The sequence below is a fragment of the Bos taurus genome, chromosome 17, assembly GCF_002263795.3.
Source record: "Bos taurus isolate L1 Dominette 01449 registration number 42190680 breed Hereford chromosome 17, ARS-UCD2.0, whole genome shotgun sequence".
Taxonomy (NCBI): domain Eukaryota; kingdom Metazoa; phylum Chordata; class Mammalia; order Artiodactyla; family Bovidae; genus Bos; species Bos taurus.
In genome coordinates, this window is record NC_037344.1 from 54,505,689 (window position 1) to 54,526,327 (window position 20,639).

The 20,639-nt window shown below is 47.8% G+C and overlaps 1 protein-coding gene across 3 annotated transcripts in view; it reads right to left on the reverse strand.

The window, feature by feature from the left end:
- Positions 1 to 20,639, reverse strand: part of HVCN1 (hydrogen voltage gated channel 1) — a 32,999-nt gene that overhangs the window by 2,039 nt on the left and 10,321 nt on the right. For all 3 annotated transcript variants that reach the window (XM_005217923.5, XM_005217925.5, NM_001206253.1), the window contains 4 exons: positions 10,495 to 10,776; positions 6,092 to 6,196; positions 2,300 to 2,531; positions 186 to 298 (listed from right to left, as the gene is read on the reverse strand). In XM_005217923.5, the coding sequence (XP_005217980.1) occupies positions 186 to 298; positions 2,300 to 2,531; positions 6,092 to 6,196; positions 10,495 to 10,776 (732 nt within the window). The remainder of the gene's footprint in view (positions 1 to 185; positions 299 to 2,299; positions 2,532 to 6,091; positions 6,197 to 10,494; positions 10,777 to 20,639) is intronic.

Sequence of the window (20,639 nt, forward strand, 5' to 3'; positions counted from 1 at the left end):
GAGACACTGGAAGAGGGGGTTCCTGGCGGAGCTGCAGGGCGGAGCAGTGCCTGGGCTGAATCTGGAAGGACAAGGAAGGCCTGTCCCAGGGGAGTGGGGCTCTGGGCTAACGGCCCCACGAGAGCAGAGGCCTGGCTGGGAGGGAACAATCTGTAAACGGGGTGTTTTCCCAAGCGCCTTCTTACCTTCTCAGAGCAGCTGAATTCAAGGTGCTGGATCTTGGTGGCCAGTTGTATGTTTATCTGTTTTAACCTTAACAGTTGCCGTTCTGAACGTGTCTTAACTGAGATAATTATCCCTGAAAAATAATGGTGAGGGTCTCCATGATACCAGTTTCTGATTTAACCACTTGGGAAAAAACCCTGCATTCCTTATAAATGTATACAGTTGGGAAGAGCAGTGACAAGTAAAACAATCATAGCTTAAAGGCATCATAACTAGGAGGGTCAGGTTTTTCATTTCTGAGCTACTCAGTACCTAGCTGAGACATACTTCTGCGGCTTGCCTGGTGTGAGAAATCCTTAAAAATAATCACTGACCAGATGAGGGTTAAGCTCCTTAAGGGACCTTGTTCATAACATTTCTGCTACTTAGCAGCACTTGCTCAGGAGGCACTAAGTACAAGTCTGGAAATGCTCAAGCTTGGGGCTGTCACTCTCCCCACTTTCTGCCTCCAGGGCTGTGGCCAGTTTAATTGTCAGGCACTAACCTGAACCCTGTTTGGGGCAGGGCTCCCCGATGCCCACACCACAGCGGGGACAGAGCTCCCCAATGCCCACACCACAGTGGGGATGAGGCCTCAAAGCCTGTGCTGCAGTGGGGCTATTCTGCCCCCTTCCAAGTGTGAGTGACCGAGTCTGGACCGTCACCCATGTGTGTGGTGCCCACTAGGTCTGGAAGCAGCCATTCCTGGTTCACAGTGTTCCTGGCTGTCCCACCGAGTCTGGTTTAGCCTATGTTCTGTCACGCTGAAATCTGACAGCAGTGTAATAATGGGCAGTAGCAAGTGCTCCTACGCCTTGCAGCCATTTTTTTTTAGACAAAATGAATACTTCTCACAATAGTGTGATGTGAAGAGTACTGGGTAGTAGCTGGTTCATGAGTCATTTATAGTCTGTCACAGTCTAGGTACCTCACATAACCTTTGAACACAGTATGTTTCTGTCCGAAAAAAATCAGCTGGCATTAACATCTTCCACATTATCTGAAAAGCTTATTTCCTTTGACAGAACCCAAATAAATGTTCTTAATAGGCTTTACTCTAAATCACTAGGTCTGAACCAGCAGGTTCCAAAGCCCACGTGCCCGACAGAGCCGCTGCACAGGCCCTTACCCTGCCGGGTGGCACCCAACACAGAAGGAGCCTTGGGACTCACTGCACCTGGCAGGGGACGGGCCCGCCTCTAGCAGGCCTCACTGTTGCTCACTTGGTCTCCTGACAACCACCCATAGCCCATCAGCTTGGGCCCTAGGCCACAGATTCCCAACCTGCTGGACACCGATCACCTGGGAGTGCTTCTCGAACAGACACCCCGCCTGGGCTCCTCTGCACCAGACTCGCCACTTAGAGCGCTGAGGGTGATTCTGACACGGCAGGTCCACGGACAGGTGTTCACTGACGGCTGAACCACTGACCGGTCACTGAGTCCACATAAAATCACAATACAAACAGCTGCTCTGAAACAGAGGCTCCCCACACCAGCAGGGAGTGTGTGAGGAACAGGACCTGTGCCTAAAATCCGGGAAAGCGGTGTTTCCCCCAGCGTGTTCTCCAGAGCCAGAGTCTACAGCAGGCTGATGGGTGTTACTTCCTCCCAAAGTGTCAACTTGGAAAACAGCTACGGTTCTCAGAGCCTTCATCGTGCTCACTCGTGTTGTGATTTTCTCCAAGCTGGCAGAATCTAATGTACCGTGTTTCTCAGCTTCCTTGCTCCCCTCCCTGATGGTTCCCCTCCCAGGGTGGGATGGGGTTTGATAAAACACTCTTCAGGAAACACCTCGCGAGAAACAAAAGTACTTCGGCAACAGATCAGGGACTGGTCTATCACCCTTTTTAATTAACGTCTTTAATCATGAAAATAGAGCCGAAAGGAGAAGGGCCCTTCCTCTCAGAGCACGTGTGCTGGTGTCAGTCTGTAACCACAGAGGCGGCAGTGGGACACCAAAGCAGACCATTTCATGTTTCTCTTGGCTGCCAGGAGAAGGACCGGGGGCTCTGCACCCCTTCCAGGCTCTACCCACTGTCCTACCCCCCACCTCCCACCCCCAGCTTCCTGGCTCAGGAGCGCAGGGGACATACCATTGATGATCCGGGCCACCCGCCACAGCCGGAGCAGGATCAGCAGTCCTAGAGCCTCGAATTGATGCTCCCGGAACAGGAGGACGAGGTCGAGGATGAAGGAAATGACCACCACGATGGTGTCCAGGATTTCAAACTTGTGGTGAAAGAACTCCAAGCGGAAGACAAATATTTTAAAGAAAATCTCCATCATAAAAAAGGTTAGGATGGCAAGGCTCATGTAGTGGAACACCTGAAGGGGACAAGGAGACACATGAGAGTAGACGCAGGCTGATCACGGGCTGAGCTGGTTCACACAGATGAGCCAGCTTTGAATGAACCTGCCCAGTCACCAGAGGGAACCCATTCCCTTCACCAATCCCGCATTCCTGCCAGCACCAGGCACTGGTTTTGGGCTCCGACTGTAGCTGGGAACAGCACAGACACTGCTCCCTGAAGGGCAATGGGGCAATGGCAGAACTGAAAACATCCACCATCCCCTTTGGCCCAGCAGCTCCACTGCTAGGCATTTAGCATACAGCCAAGTTCACACGTGCACAAAGACAGTAAGGGTATTTACTGCAGCGCCATTTGCAGAACAGACGATTTTCTTCATTATTTGTAGAACAACAGAAATGTTCATTAGACCAGGGTCCTTTTAAAAGCATTACAGTACCTCCCTGTGGAGTACTTCATAGTTGTTCAAAAGACCAAGGCTGACCCATAAGTATTTACTAGAAATGATCACCAAGGTGGGTGATAAATGAAGAGAGTTCCCAGATCTAGATTCATAAATACTAGTCTTCACTAAAGTAACCATTTCCATTCTGGGGCAGGGAAAGTATGAAGAGAGCTGAGACATCATCCTGGCCCAAAGAGGCTCACAGTGACCAAATCTGGGACCATTTGAAACTGAACACTGAAAAGAATGACTGTGTTTTTGTGATACACACTAAGAAAGGCAATGCCAAAGAATGCTCAAACTACTGCATAATTGCACTCATCTCACACGCTAGTAAAGTAATGCTCAAATTCTCCAAGCCAGGCTTCAACAGTACACGGACCGTGAATTTCCAGATGTTCAAGCTGGATTTAGAAAAGACAGAGGAACCCGAGATCAAATTGCCAACATCCACTGGATCATCAAAAAAGCATGAGAGTTCCAGAAAAACATCTGCTTTATTGACTATGCTAAAGCCTTTGACTGTGTGGATCACAACAAACTGTGGAAAATTCTTGAAGAGGTGGGAATACAAGACCACCTGACCTGCCTCCTGAGAAATCTGTATTCAGGTCAAGAAGCAACAGTTAGAACCTGACGTGGAACAACAGACTGGTTCCAAATCGGGAAAGGAGTACGTCAAGGCTGTGTTTTGTCACCCTGCTTATTTAACTTATATGCAGAGTACATCATGAGAAATGCCAGGCTGGATGAAGCACAAGCTGGAATCAAGATTGCTAGGAGAAATATCAATAACCTCAGATATGCAGATGACACCACCCTTATGGCAGAAAGCGAAGAACTAAAGAGCCTCTTGATGAAAGTGAAAGAGGAGAGTGAAAAAGTTGGCTTAAAGCTCAACATTCAGAAAACTAAGATCATGGCATCTGATCCCATCACTGCGTGGCAAATAGATGGGGAAACAATGGAAATAGTGGCAGACCTTATTTTGGGGGGCTCCAAAATCACTGCAGATGGTGACTGCGGCCATGAAATTAAAAGACGCTTGCTCCTTGGAAGAAAAGCTATGACCAACATAGACAATATATTAAAAAGCAGAGACATTACTTTGCCAACAAAGGTCTATCTAGTCAAAGCTATGGTTTTTCCAGTAGTCATGTATGGATGTGAGAGTTGGACTATAAAGAAAGCTGAGCGCCAAAGAATTGATGCTTTTGAACTGTGGTGTTGGAGAAGACTCTTGAGAGTCTCTTGGACTGCAAGGAGATCCAACCAGTCCACCCTAAAGGAGATCAGTCCTGAGTGTTCACTGGAAGGACTGATGATGAAGCTGAAACTCATTTGAAAAGGCCCTGATGCTGGGAAAGGTTGAAGGCAGGAGGAGAAGGGGACACAGAGGATGAGATGGTTGGATGGCATCACTGACTCAATGGACAGAGTTTGAGTAAACTCTGGGAGTTGGTGATGGACAGGGAAGCCTGGCGTGCTGCAGTCCATGGGGTTGCAGAGTCAGACAACACTGAGCAACTGAACTGAACTGATAAAAGGATACTGACTAGTCGATGTAGAAGGAAAGGTATGATTAGAAATCACTGGTTTGCAAGCCAGTGTGTTCACAGACTCACACAATGATCATCAGTGGATGCTAACTGGGGAAGAAGTTTGTATGATGTTGAAGTGTCACCATGTGGATTATATACAACTGCAAAGGGAAAAGTGCCCCAGGACAGTGCAACAGCTCAGCATTTACAACCTGAATCAAGTGATCCAGCAGACTAATAGTGGGTCCCTGGCCCAAGGTGCCATGAGATTTAAAAATAAAAATAGCCCACCCTTGAGGAACTCTTGCTTTTTAAGCCTCTTGACCTAACCTGTGTTGTACGGGAAACAGAATAAAGGAACAGGGTGGTTCAGATGGTAAAGAATCCACCTGCAATGCAGGGGACCTGGGTTTGATCCCTGGGTTGGGAAGATCCCCTGGAGAAGGGAAAGGCTACCCACTCCAGTATTCTGGCCTGGAGAATTCCATGGACTGTATTGTCCTTGGGCACAAAAAGTTGGACACAACTGAGCGACTTTAACTTTAAAAGAGCTCAAATATAATGTCAGAAATCTAGTTTGCAAAAAAAAGCACTATGAACGAGGAAATTTGAATGAAAACTGGTTATTAGATATTATGGAATTATAACTTTTTTAGGTGTAATAATGCTATTATGGTTCTATAGGAGAAAAACCTCATTCTTAGGCATTGTTGAAGTACTCAGGGATGAAGTGTCACGATGTCTGACTTTAAAATGGTCAAAAATATATGGGCATGTTTGTGGGTATGTATATAAAGAAAGCAAATACAGAAAAATGTATGTTTGCCATTTTTCATAATAAAAAGTAAAGAAAAAAGGCACAAGACATTGAGCATAGGTGGTAAGTTACTGATGCTATTAAACAGTAGAGGGAGAGAAAAGATTATCCATCTATGGGAGGACTCAAGTGTCACAGAAGAGAACATTAACGACTGCCTTGGTCAAAGGGGCCACGAGTAGGAAGGCGGTTTAATGTTTTCTTCCTGTCCTTTTGCTGGTTGAAAAGACACTTATGCACAGTCCACTGAATTTTTTTTCAAAGGGTGTGGGGAGATGTTTTTTAGCCCCTGGCCTCCTCCCAGTTACTGGTGATAGGGTCACAGAATGCACCCACTGCCCTCTGGATGACTGTCTGGGATGGGCCAGGCAGTAACTGTGAATCAGGGAATGAATGGTGGGCGTGTCCCCCCAGTGGCTCCAGCACAGGGACCACGTCAGCATGTTGACAGGAGGACAAACAGCCCGTCCTCTGGGGAACGGGAAGGAATCCTTCTCTTGGTTTGAGAATCAGTGACAGACTCCAGCTCAGTGTCTTGGACAGCTCAAGATGCAAGCCTGCAAGCCATCAAATGACCTGAGGTATCCTGCTTGTAGGGAACTCATATCTACAACCAAGAAAGAAAACATGTGCTCTATTCTTTGACTGAAAGCACCCCATCAAACTACTCTCAGAGAAGCCCTGGTTGATTCTCTGCGGGTGCTGCCCGCCTCTGCCCACCCTCAGTGCAGGTAACAAGAGTGAACCATGTTAAAGGGCTGTGGACACACTACCTTGGGGGCATAGTTATTCTTGTCGGGCTCGATGATCTTCAGGTCCAAAACGAGCTCTGCGAGCACCAGGAGGGCATCCAGGACGACCAGGCAGATGATGATAACCTGTGGACCGACGGAAGAAGCAAGAAACCATGAGACCTGAACAGGGACCTTCCTTCCATCTCTAAGGGCTGTTAACACCTGGGTGTCAAGGATGGGAGACCAGTTGCCCACAGCAGCTCCAGCGCCCTCTCAGGAGGCCTGCTGGGGGCCGGCTCCTCTCACTGGAGCCCCTCCTTCCAGTCCAGGGCCGTGCCTGTCCTCCTAAAGCCTCCGTGCAGCTCACTGACTGACCCTTGGTCACCACTGGTCTTTCTCTTAACTTGGAAGTTCACTGCTTCTCAGCATCTCTTGAACCAAACTGCTAATGCCTAGATGGCAAAAAATAAGTAGTAATGTTTTTTAAAGCTTTTGTGTTTCTAGTTCTGGGAATTGCTCTTGCCAGGGTACACCCAGAACAGAGGCTCAATAAATAAAACATCCAGCCTCTGACAGCCAAGTTGCAGGAGGATCTCTAGGGACGCCTCCTCCAGGCAGCTGGGTTAGGGTGACATCCACTGTGCCCATCAAACAGCTTCAGACTGGAGACCTGAGGTGCCCACCCCAACCCCATGTGCTCACTGCGGGGGGAGGGGGCAGGGAGTTCTGGGTGTCCTGGGAAACAGAGGAGCTGCTGAGGGAAAGACAATCTCGTGGGATTTGTGACCTGCTGGAGCGGGGAGCTGGGGGGAGACCAGGGTGAAGTGAGTGGGTGGTCTCACCGATGGCGGTGGGGGTGGTCATGGCGACGGAGGCAGTGATGATGGTGAATCGGACAGTGAAGGTGGGGTGGAGGTGATGGCATCTGGGGTGACCACAGGGATGAGGTGGGAGTGATGGAAATGGCAGCAACAGGAGGAACCCCAAGGGGGGGTTCCTCTTTTTTCCCTTGACCCTTGCGTGACCTCTTTCTTCCCTTGAACATACTGGACTGTCAACTTACTTCCCCGGGGGCCTTGCCTCTTACACTGTCAGGCAGACAGACCTTGACCTCTGAGAATTAGTCTGCCGTTATTTTGGCAGTTTCTGCAGTTTCAGGTCGCAATTGAACCAGTTCAGGCCTATAAAGAATGGACTATTAAACGTTGTGACCATTTCAACCTGTAACAATTATGTCACTAAAGTATTTGATAACGTGGTTTATTATTGAAAATTGTATGGCAAAGTGCTCTGTAATGAAATATTCACACAAATCCGAATTCAGTAGCTTAATGAAGACTCAAGCCTCAGATGGCATCTTTCCTTCTTTCCTCGCTCCCTCCCTCCTTGGTTTCATGTTGGAGCTAAAGGGATGTAAGAGCTCATTTAGTCTAGAAGCAAGGGATGGAGATATTAAAAACACACTGGATATTCAGCTGTAAAAAGGAATGGAGCACTGACGTACGCTACAGTGTGGATGGACCCAGAAAACATTATGCTAAGTGAGAGAAGCTGAACACAAAAGATCACATACGTTGTAGGATTTCATTTACATGACATGTCCGGTAGAGGCGAAAAGTAGATTAAGGTTTGTCGGGGTCTGGGGGTTACGTTTAATGGGTACTGGGTCTCTTTGCGGGTGATGGAAGTGTTCTGGAACTAGACAGTGGTGATGGCTGCACAACATCGTGAATGTACTAGATAAATGCCACTGAATTATCCACTTTACAATGATTCATTTGATCATAAAATGATTTAATTAATTAATTTCACCTCAGTTTTAAAAAGTGATCGAGAGACAGACCCAAGGTCACGAAACCCCAGTGCCTGGGTCCCAACCCCGGCCTCTATGAACGGACCCCTAAGGCTCCAAATCCACCAGTTCACAAGGCAGGACGAGTTCTGAGGGGAGCCACGTCACAAGGGAAAACGCTGAGAATTCAGGGAACTGGGTTAATTGCAAATCCTCACTGGAAGTCAGCCACCCCTAGCAGCAGCACCCAGGGGTGCAGGGTGTAGCGGGCTGTGGGGCGGCCAGTCCTGAGCCAGCTCCCGTTAGCCTGGACCTTGGGCACAGCTCTCAGCTCTGCCGTGCCTTGGCGTTAACTCTAACAAGCTTCAGCATCCTTCCGGGGGAGATGGGACTTCGCTGCTTTTTCCACCCTGACTGACAATGGCAGCATCGAGTGAGATAAAGTGTGAGGTGTGCTCAGCAGACGGCCTGGCCACGGTCAGCAGGTGATAAAAGTGAGGCTCCTCCCAGCCTTCCTGGCCATGCTCCCCTGCCTGTCTGTGGCTACCACGGAGGCCTGACTCACCCCAAGTTCTCTCCTTTGGTTGGTTGTGCCATCCTGTGAGAAGTGACAACAGTCAACTATATATCATGTCACCTTGGTCACCTCAAACCATGGGAACAGGTGGAGAGAGAGGGCATTCCAGAATCTCTTTTATGTGGATTCTATCTGCACAGATCAAACCCTTGAATCCTTACTCCCTACCCTGAGGTAGCCTCTCTGCTTCCACTTGGGCCCCTCTCCAAACTGCTCATGTCGCTGCCTCCCCACCGCACACTTGGACTCTGATGGCTGCCCACTGCCGGTGGGTGGACTTCCAGGGCCTCCGTTCCCACTACTGGATACATACAAGCCCGATGGACCCTTCTCAATTCCTGCAAAGCTGAAGCCTCTTTCCTCCCTCAGGCCCTTTGCAAACAGGGCCCCTCTGCCTGGGAAGCTCCTCCCTTTCCATCCACAGACCTCACTCCTGCCCAGCCTCGTGGTGTCAGGTGAAGTATCACCTGCTCTGCCTCACATCCTCAATCGGGTCTCCCCCACCCTGAGGATCTCTCAGAGCCACCCTGCTCTGCTTCCCTGCAGAGGGCTTCTCTCCACTTGTATCCAGCATCTGTCTGATTTCTGGAATGCCCACCTCTCTACAGAGCACCCATCCTCTGCAAGTGAGGGCAGGGATGTGTCTACCACGCTCACTGCCGTGATCCTGGTGCATAGCAGAAGCTAAGAAGTGACTGTTGAGTGAATGAATAAACACCTCTCCTATGCTTTTCCCCAGAGCCACGTGGCCTGGGGGGCCCAGTCAGGAGAGGGGGGACCTCCCCTTGCAGCTGGGAGGAAGCTGGCTCCTTCCTTCTGCTCTTGAAATTGAGGGTTTGGGATTTCAACCCCAACAACATAATACCACATTTCCTCTTCTGTCAGATCTACAGAGGAAAGTGCTGAGCTGCCAGGAGTGCTGGGTTGCCTGCTTTGTTTCTGTAAGTCACACGAGAGTAGGAAAAAAAAAAGACCAAAATAATTCCTTCTCTTTTACTCTGGAACAAAGTCAGTGATGGGAGAGGCAAGGACTGCTCTACTCTACTTTCAGAAGGGACATCAGCTCCAGGGAGGAGCTGGGTTATCATGGTTGAAGGGGGGTAACCTGCAGCAGGGGCCCCCAAAGAGTTCCATTCTGGGAATTGACAGACTGGGCTGGCAAGGAGCCTCCCGCTTTGTGCTGGGTCTCAGAACGTGCTTCCAGATACCTGCTCACCCACGCTGGGGTGGCAGGATGGGGTTCAGACAGGGCTGGCCAGACTCCACTCACGTTGGGACTGACACTGAGCCCTGTAGGAAGTCCTATTCCTTCTGCTACTCTCTGAAGCCTGCATCTCCCTCTCAGGGTCTCCCCATAACCATACCTAGAGATTGGTGGCGGGTTGGTTATGCCAGGCAGATATTTTCAGCATCACTTCAGAAAAGAAGAGACTCCCCCCACCCCTCAATTTATCCTTTCATTTCCTTTGTGTGTGTAGGGGGTAAATTTTGCATAACTTAACATTTAACATTGCAAAACTTAACATTTTCACTCCTTTACAGTTGGCATAAAGTTCACAGGCCTTAAGTACATTCACAAGGTTGTTCAACCATCACTGGTATCTAGTTCTAGAACATTTTCGTTACCTCAACCGGAAACTACATCCATTGAGCGGTCATTCCCCCTTCCATTCCCTCTACTCTGTTGTCTCTGTGGATGTATGCATTCGAGACATTTCACATGAATGGAATTGCGAGACATGTGGCCTTCTGTGTCTGACTTCTTCCATTTAGGATCGTGTTGTCAAGGGGCATCCACACTACAGCACGCATCAGTGCTCCATTCCTTTCTGCAGCGGAGTAGGGACGGAGCACATTTTGTTTAATGGATTCATCAGGTGATAATTGACTTTTGAATTAGGACTTACTCTGCCCCTGACAACAGGGGACCTGCCCTGCACACGATCCGTGCTGGGTAGGTATCTGCGGAGTGAAGGAACTGGTGACAGAGATGGGCCCCCTCCCACCTGACCTTGTGACTCTGGGCTGATGGCTCTGCCCCACCCAAGGCATTTTGGGCCTCTGCCCACCTACCTGAAACCTGTGGGCGCTGAAGAGCTTCCTCAAAGTGGTCCTGAAGTCTAGGCGGGGCCTGGGCACAGGGGCCGGGGCCGGGGTGGGGTCAGTGGCTCTGCCCTCCTCGGCCGAGGCTGAGGCCTCAGTGGGCGGTGGCTGCTCTTCTTCCTCCTCCTCCTCATTTTCCCACTTCTTGTAGTTGATGTTCCAGGCGTGGTAGTCGTCCCCGACGACGGTGAAGTGTTTCAAGAACTTGCTCATCCTCTCGGCGGGAGCCACCCTGGCCCTGCGGGTGACTGCCTGAAGAAAGGGGGACAGAGAGCAAGCGCTCAGGCAGCCTGTCCGTCAGTCTCCGGGAGAGCAGAGCCCCCGCTAGGCCGGGCCCCGGGGTGAAGACGGTCCGGCTTGAGAACCCTGCGAGCGCAGACCGTGAGGTCACAGTGGTTTTTCGTGCATTTATTTTTGGAATCCAGGGTCTCAGCGCCAGTGAGGCAACAGGAAACCCCAGACTCCGTCGGGCCTGCCACTGTGGTCTGGTTGGCAGTAACCAACAGAAGAGGTACTGCCTCCCAGTCGCAAAACACCCACCGCAGGCCCACATGTAAATACCGGAAGACCCAATAGCAAGGTGCAGAGACATCACAACCTAAAAACCCAGAGGTGAGAGTTGGTAGGCCAGGGAGAGGGCAAAGGCAGAAGTAAAAGTGCCCAGAGTTTCACACAAAAGCGAAGCCACCCTCGCCACTGATCGGTCCTAGAAAGGTCTGGGCAGCAAGTGGATTTTTCCTGAGTTCAGCCAGTGCTGTTTTAAATAATTATAGACAGTTGTTTAAAAGACCGATGACTTCAAAGTGAAAAAGCAAATAAGCTTCCCACTCCTTTACCCAACTTACCCTCCCAGACATCAGACTTTTTCTAAAGTTCAATAATGAAAACTTCCAGGTATGGCTAAGAGAAAAGGCAATATGATCAGAATAACAGGAAAAGAGAGCCCCAAACAGACCCAGCTCACTGTGAGAACCTGGATGTGATGGCAATGGCAGTCCAGATCAGTGAGAAAACACTGGTGAGGTTAGGACATTTGGCTTTTCCAACAAGGGGGGAAAAAAATCCTACCTCACGCCACACAGAGAACAAATTTCATTTGTATTAATCTATATAAATGCATTTAAAAGTCTAAAAACAAAATACAGACAAGTATCTTTACGACCTCAGTACTGTGAAGGACTGCTTAAATAAGACAAAAAACACAAAATAAATCAATAGACCTGATTCATCAAACCTAAAAATGTTTGTCTCTCACACATACACACCTGTACAAAGTAAGACACGTCACAGACTGGGAGTAAATATTTGCAATGCACTTAATAGACAAAGATTTTAGTATCCAGAATATAGAAAGAAATCTTACCCACAAAAGACAACTCCATGGAAAACTAGTTAATGGATATTACCAGTCAGGTCACATGAGAGGAAACCCAGATAGCCCAGACACTCAACTTTACTAATATTTAGGAAAAGGTGAATTGAAGTAACAATCACACACCTTTTCATTCCTCAGATTGGCAAGAATTTTAAAATCTACAATAGCAAGCAGTGAATGTGTGAGGCAGTGGGGGTCTCTTGAACCCTGAAGGTAGGAACGACACTGGCACCACTATTTTTCCAAGCAATCTGGTACTGTTTTGTCAAATTGAAATTATACTAGTTAATGATCTTGTAATCCCACCCCTAGATAGGTTTCAAAGAGAAACTCGCCCACATGTACTCAAATCAGTGACATGTTCAAGAACGTGCACTGCAAATGTTCACCTAAATGGTAGGAGATAGAGAAGTGAATTTTCTCTATTCACGTGATGGAATTTTATACAGCAGTTAAAATGAATGAACCACGTCTCTGTGTATCACTGATGACATCCATGTGTACCCCCTCAGCAGTACTGAACACAGAAAGATCACTCCCTTTCTTCAAAAACATCCTTCACTGGCTTCTCAAATCCCACTTTCTGAGTTTCCTGCTACCTCAATGGCTACCAAATACTACCAGGTATTATTTTTGGAATGTGTGAAAATGTGAGCATAAACATACGAAAGAAAGAGATTTCTGCTTCTGACCAATGACACAGTAACTGGTATAAACAACCATACCAGTTAGAGCAACTGCCGTAAGAGTAACTATACCAGTTGGAGTACCTGCCATAAGACTAGATAAAATATAACTCTACAACTGGGTAAAACGTATGACATTTACTGTGATCCTTGAAAGAAGAGAAACAAGTAAGATGAGCCCCACAATCACTCTAGCCTTCTGCCTGGAGGTACGTTTTGGACTGTGGAGACAAAGATTATAGTTCAGGATTATTGAACTTTACTTCCTCAGGAATTTGCATGGCAAGGTACCAGAGAAAAGGAAGCAGTGCAGAGAGAAAACACTCCAAATATTGGACTTAGGCCGAGTCCTAAACTTCACATGTGCAGAGCAAGACTCCATGAAACAGGGCAAAATATAACTTTCAGGAAAAAACAAAGCATAAAGAAACTCTCAGGGAACTGTGAGCTGAACAAGTACCAGAGAGTTACACAGGTCTGGGTTGGGAGATCTGTGAGTTCCAAACAACGAGAGCAGAGAGATCTTGTTGAATACTCTTGAGTGTTTAGTAGAAATTCTAGAAAAGTCACGCCTTATATATAGACCTAATCTAGCCCTCCAGTCAGGGCTACCTTAGACCTGTCCCAACCAAGCTTAAAAATAAGGCTTTTAAAAAGATCATGCTTCTCTCTAAGTAAATTAACTGCCTCTTGGAACAAAACTCAGTACTCTGTTGAAGAAGACAGCAAAATACTCTCAACAACATAACATTCATAATGTCCAACATATAATAAAAAATTACCAGACAGATAAATAAGCAGGAAAATGTGGTCATAAACCAATAAAACATCAGCTTATTAGTTCAAAAGGGATGGAGATGATGAAATTGGCCAATAAAGGTTTGAAAATAGTTAATTATAAATATGTTCAAGGATTTCAAGGAAAACATGAACTTAATGAGGGAACAAATGGAGAATCTCAAAAGAAAAATGGAAACTATAAAAAATCCAAATGGATACTCTAGAATTGAAAAACACATAAATGAAAAATCACTGGATGGGCTTAACAGCTGATTAGATGCTGCAGAAGAAAAGATCAGGGAACTTAAAGATAAAAAAATGAAACTATCCAGTGGAAGCAAGAAGAGAAAAAAAGCTAGGGCTAAAAAAAAAGAACAGAGCTTCAGGGACATTAAGTTCCTAATATACATGTACCTGGAGTACCAAAAAGAGAAGAGAGGGAAAATATTTGGAGAAATAACACCTGGAAAAAATCTCCAAATTTAATGGAAAAATACAAACATACAGGTCCAAGATTCTGAGTCCCCAGAGTACCACGTGACCTAGAGCAGAAGCCCATCAAGTGCCTGTTGGTGGAGGGCCCTGGGGCCTCCAATTGCTGGGTTCTCAAGGTTGCCCAAGGACCAGGCCCACAGCCAACCTGAATCTTTCTGGGTGGTTAGTGGCCATGATGCCCTCCACCAAAACACTTCATCTGGCAGATAGAAACCTCTTGCACTAATTCTCAGCATGGTGGGAACCTCAGGGTGTGCTACAAAAACCACATTCATATTTTATACAGAAAACTTTTTTTGAAACTTTGCATCCAGTAAAGAAGCAACTTTCAGTAATTTGGAATGAAAATATGGCACCCAGCAGAGCAGAAAACAACTCTAGTTTTAAGTCAAAAATCCGTCATGCCAGAAACAGCAAAGTTCCAGAAAAGACAAAGATCATGAAAACATTGTGAGCCTCGGCAACTTCACCACCCACCCTGGACTCTCAGCTCTCGGCACCCGCCCACCCCCAACCTTGCCCAGACAGGTGGAAGGACTGACTCAGCGAGTTGTGGAGACCACCAGCCTTAGTCCTGGCCAGGAGCAGACCCTCTGTAAGCACCCGCTGGTATTATTAGTCCTCAATAACAAACACTCTCCACCTCCACTCCTCCGACTTCTTCATCACCTGTGGATATCTCGGTTCACTGGTTACTGGGCCCAAACTGTCTGCCTCTGCAGCCCCATGTGTTTAGTCACATGGACTGAAAGATTCCTTTTCTGGCTGAAGCTAGATTTAGTTGCTTCTATCATGTGCAATCTGGAGAATCTAGACCAGTGGAGTCCCTGGCCCTGAACTGTCCCCACTGCTCCTGCATTAACCCTTGCCGTCCCAGTGTATTCTGGGTATTCTGGCCCCGCTCTCTCTGGGGTCACTTTTCAGTATCAAAGCCCACAACTGTGGTTCCCACCTGGACTGGGCTGTCTCCTCTCACAGTGTGGACTTTCTGTTTAACAGTCTTGCCTCCTCTTGATTTTCCTCCCATCTCTGGCTGCTCTTCCTGTACCGTGTCCCTGCCCCCACGCCACCGCAAGTTCTCAAGTCCCTGACCCTGAGCTTGCCCTGGCACAGGGCGACTCCCCTCTTTGGTGGTCTCTGCACATCTGTGTTCTCAAGGCTGCTCAGGTGCCAATCAGTCTCCAGTCTGCCGTCTGATTTCCTGTCAGGTCATTAGTCTGCTGTGATCCAAACTGAACTAATTTTTTTTCTTCCCTCCCAAATCTGCTTCTGCTTCCACACTGGCCTAGGTCACAGAGTCACATCCTCCCTGCCGCTCAAGTCCAGAATGAAAGATCACTCTTGGCTTCTCTCCATCAGGCCTGTCAATCTAACCTCCTGAACACCATTCCTCCTGCACCTTCTCTTCGTCTCTCTCCTACCACTCTCAACCTCTTTTTGGGACACTTGCACCAACCTCCTGACTTGGCCTCTTACCTCTGACCCTTTCTCCACCCAGTGGTGGCCAGGTCACCTTGCTCCGGTGCTGGGCTGGCTGCGTCCCTGCCCTTGCCTATCTCCCTCCCCTCCTTCCCATTGCTTTCAGTCCCTCCACCCTCACCCCCTGCCAACTGCTGCCTTCAGGACAAGGTCAAAGCTCTCTTGGTTCCTTCCCCAGCCTCCACCACACTCCAGTTACACTAAACACACTGTGGTTCTGGAATAAACCACTCTCTCTTGCTTCCAGAATGTCACACGACCCGCGCCCCCCCCCCCCACCTGGAATACCCACCATCTGCCTCACCCCAGTTCTTCTTCAGGTTTTACAGAATCAATTTTACCTCCCTTGGGAGGACTTCCTTAACTGCCACATGTTGGGTGAGGGTCCTTCCTCTACTTGCCCATCAAGCCACTAACGAACACTGACATCTCAAGGTTGTCTGACTCCAGCACTAGTCTGTGAACCCCGGGAGGGCAGATGTTGTTCCTCCCTCAGTCACAGGGAGGGGCTCAGTATTTAATAAACGATTTAACAACAAAACCGCAGGAGCTACCCATCAAAGGTAATTGCCTACTTCTCCTTTAGAAATGACAGGTATTATACCAGAAAAATTACTACTGGGAGAGAGGGGGAAAAACAAACAAACAAACAAACAAACAGATCTACAATTGATGCAGAAGAAAGTTTTCTTGTGAATGTCTGTTTTTCAGACTCTGAAGCTGTCATCTGTAGGAGGGGGAAAGTCCCTATTTCATGGTCATCCAGCAATCACTGAAATAGGTACTTTTTAAGAAATTCATCTGACTGCTGATTCCCAGGGCCGAATGTCTGCTAAGTCCCCATTTCCCCATTCCCTCTCAGAGCCTACTTTTGGGGACTTAATTTGCTTATTAATAAACACGTGTGTGCATGCATGCTAAGTCATTTCAGCTGTCGTCTGACTCTTTGTGACCCTATGGACTGTAGCCTGCTAGCTTCCTCTGTCCGTGGGATTCTCCAGGCAAGAATACTGGAGTGGGTTGCCATGACCACCTCCAGGGGATGCTCCTGATCCAGGAATCCAACCCATGTCTCTTATGTCTCCTGCACTGGCAAATGAGTTTTTTTACCAATAACGCCACCTGGGAAGCCCCATTAATCAACACTGCCACCCCCAAACAAGACACAATAGCAGCAACATCTATTATTGCTGATTGTTTATAATTTGTTATAACGGCACGCTGGTAAGTTCCTTAAATGCACTATTTCATTTTAATTCCTAACAACTCTCTGAGGTCAAAGTCATCATTTTGGGTCTGGGTGAAAAAGGTGGTATGTCCAAAGTCACACACTCAGAAAACGGCAGAGCCACGACCTGCCCTTGGGCTGGGCTGTATGACCTGGAGGCCCCCATGTTACAAGACATGGCTGAGAAAAGGCCAGGCAGGCTGTGACCAGAGATCTGCCAGCTAGGAGGGTGCAGTGGGTTGAAACGTGGCTGTCCCAAATCCATGTCTACCTGAAACCTCAGAATGTCACCTTGCTTGGAATACAAGCCTTGGCAGATGTCAAGATCTTGCTGGGAATTCCCTGGAGGTCCCAGTGGTTAGGACTCCCGGCTCTCATGGCCAAGTGCCTGGGCTTCAATCCCTGGTCAGGGAACTAAGATCCCACAAAGAACACGGTGCAGTAAAAAAAAAGAAAAAAAAATCTTGACATAAAACCATGCTGGATTTAGGACGGACCTTAAATCCAGTGACCGGTGTCCTTATAAGAAGAGGGGGGACTTCCTTGGTGGTCCAGTGGCTAAGACTCTGCACTCCCAGTGTAGCGGGCCCACGTCTGATCCCTGGTTGGGGAACTGGACCCCATATGCTGCAGCTAAAGAGCTGACATGCTGCAACTAAGACTCGGCACAGCCAAATAAATAAATATTAAAAAAAAGAAAAGAAAAGGAGGGGACACTCAGAGGAGGAGGCCATGGGAGGATGGAGGCAGAGACTGGAGTGATGCATCTACAAACCAAGGAATGCCAGAAACCACCAGAAGCTAGGCTTCCCAGGTGGCGCTAGTGGTAAAGAGCCCACCTGCCAATGCAGGAGACTAAGAGACTCGGGTTCAATCCCTGGGTCAGGAAGATCCCCTGGAGGAGGGCACGGCAACCCACTCCAGTATTCTTGCCTGGAGAATCCCACGGACAGAGGCGGCTGAAGGGCTACAGTCCATAGGGTTGCAGAGTCGGACACAACTGAAGCAACTTAGCACGCACACACCAGAAGCTAGGAGAAATGGAGCCGACCCTCTCTCTGTAGGGCCTTTCCCTGGTGGCTCAGAGGGTAAAGCGTCTGCCTGCAATGCAGGAGACCTGGGTTCAATCCCTGGGTCAGGAAGATCCCCTGGAGAAGGAAATGGCAACCCACTCCAGTACTCTTGCCTGGAAAATCCCATGGACAGAGAAGCTTGGTAGACTAGTGCATGGGATCGCAAAGAGTCGGACACAACTGAGCTACTTCACTGAGCTGGCCAACCCCCTGATTTTAGAACTCTGACCTTGACGACTGAGAGAATAAATTTGTTGTTTTAAGCCATCTGGTTTGTGGTCATTTGTTATGGCAACCCCAGGAAGCTAAGACAGAGCGGGTGTGCTTGAATCAGCTCAAGGGTGCCACAGATCAAGCGCTCTCTCTTCCCCTTTATATTCATGGGCCACACACCGGTCCCACACTCCTGGGATGAAGCAGGCTCCTTTGGAGGTCAACAAAACCACTTGGAAGAAATTTATTTCTTTTTGTTTGCAGCATATCAGCCACCTCCACCTCCTCTTGCTCTCACTGGATGCTAACAATAATCCTGAGAAATTGGCTGGGCAGGGAGAGGCAGTCTCTCCATTCTAAAGAAGGGGAAACTGAGGTTCAGGGAGGAGAGATCTACTGCCCAGAGTCACCTGGTGTAGCAGGGTGACAGAGGTGGAGGAAGGAAGGCATGTCTCTGCACCACCTGGTGGGCATGGAAACGGGTACGTCCTTCTTAGGAGGGCGATGAGGCAGTTTCTTTCATCTTTTCAAAGGATATTTGAGTCTCCCTAATGTGCCAGGTGTGGGAGCAAAGGAAGGATCAGCCTTAAACTAGTTTCTACAAAACTTTAAATGTCTGTATTGTTTGACCTGACACAAGGGACTCATGCACAAGCACAAAGACACTCACACATGTACTCACTGCTGTCCTGTTACAACCTTAAGGTCCACGGTTAAATACGCTGTGGTAGACCCACCCTATGGAACACCACTCCGCTGTTAAGAATGCCCTACATCAGTGTGGCTGCAGGGACTGACACAGAAATGTCTCTCTCCACTACGGTCAAGTGAAAATCGGCATGGTACTAACTCTAACCCTAACCAGACCACAGTGTATAATTTCATGTTTGTTAAAAACAAAATCAACAAGCCAAACCAAATCGTTACTTCTGTGAAGCAAAAGGGGTTGATACTGGATTGGAAGGTGAAGAGAAACTTTTTTTTTTCCCTGTTAGATTTAACAATAAGAAATAGCCATTTTTGGAGTCAGATCTAACCTACAGAGAATGAAGCATTTGGGTGAAGGGAGAAGGGAGGAAGAATTTTTAAAAAATATATGTACACACACACACACACAAATCCAATATATACATAACTGGATCCCTAAATAAGAGAACCAAAACGATGGAACAGAATGGCTTAAGATATAATTCAAGAAAACTACTGAAACAAGACTTTTTAAAAAATTACCATTTTTGCAGATCAAAATTGGTAGAAACGGACAATTATGTGGGTCAACCTAATATCTACCTGTTTGTTGTTTTAATTTCTTATACTGAGAACTTGTTTGTGTACAGTTTTTGAAAACAAACATAAGTAGTAAAGTTGACATATGAACTCAATTCTACTAGCTTTGTTCTTTCTGAGACGCTCTGTCAATGAGAGGAAAACATGCCAGAAGAGCTGATTTTAAAGCAACAAGAATGATAATATTGAAAGAAGTGGAATCAAGGTTCTGAGATGCAATCATTCCTCCCTCAGTAGGGGAAAATGAGGACTTGCCGCATGGCAATCACCACCACCAGTGGACAGCCGATGGACTTGCATCTCTTACCTTCTGGGTCCAGGGGTCTTAACACCCACCCAGGCAGGGTCAGAGACATTGTCCCGATCCCTGCCTTCCCTCCTCTCCCACAAAGCTGACCTAATCACTAAGCCCTGTGCATTTTAGCATCTAAATAACCCTTGAATCCTGGAGAAGGCAATGGCACCCCACTCCAGTACTCTTGCCTCGAAAATCCCATGGGCGGAGGAGCCTGGTAGGCTGCAGTCCATGGGGTCGCTAAGATTCAGACACAACTGAGCAACTTCACTTTCACTTTTCACTTTCATGCATTGGAGAAGGAAATGGCAACCCACTCCAGTGTTCTTGCCTGGAGAATCCTAAAGACAGGAGAGCCTGGTGGGCTTCCGTCTATGGGGTCGCACAGAGTTGGACACAACTGAAGCGACTTAGCAGCAGCAGCAGCAGCAGCAACCCTTGAATCCACCACCTACTTCTCTCATCTTCTGCCTCAGCCTCCCTGCTGGGGCACCTCCCTGTCCCAGCCTGCACATTTTACTTGGAAGATGTACATCCCCTCACTGTTCTCCCCATCGCTTTTACACTCTTGTCAACAGCCTGAGAGCACTCCTTGAAACACAATCATGTCACTCCCTGTGCAGAAAAGGCCTGGGGCTGTGGCCTTAGAAAAGTCTGCCTAGCCCCTGGCTGGAATCTGGAAACTTGTATTTCAGGAGGGTTCTCATCTGGTGAGAACAGCTCGCTGTGCCTGCACTGTTTTTGTAAAAGACATTGCGGTTTATGTTGAATACCTGCTTTCCTCAGGGTAGTCTGGAACTTCCGGAGTTTGGAAGGCACCCATGTGACCATCTCTTAAATAAAAACCTCGAGTGCTGAGTCTCTTAACAAGCTCTCCCAGCAGATAACATTTCACATGTGTTGTCACAACTTCCTGCTGGAGGAATTAAGCAAGTCCTATAGAGAGTCAGTCGGACATGACTGAGCGACTAAACTGATGTGACTCTGACGGGAGAGGAATCTGAAAGCTTGTGTCCAATCTCCCCTGGACTTCACCTCATATACCTTTTTCCTTTTCCTTTGTAAAAATCTTAGCCATGAGTGGAACTGTGTGCTGAGTCCTATGAGCCCTCCCAGTGAATCAGTGAACCTAGAGTGATCTTGGGGCCCAAATATACTCCCTCATTTCAAACTCTCCTTGGGATTCCCACTGATCTTAAAGACA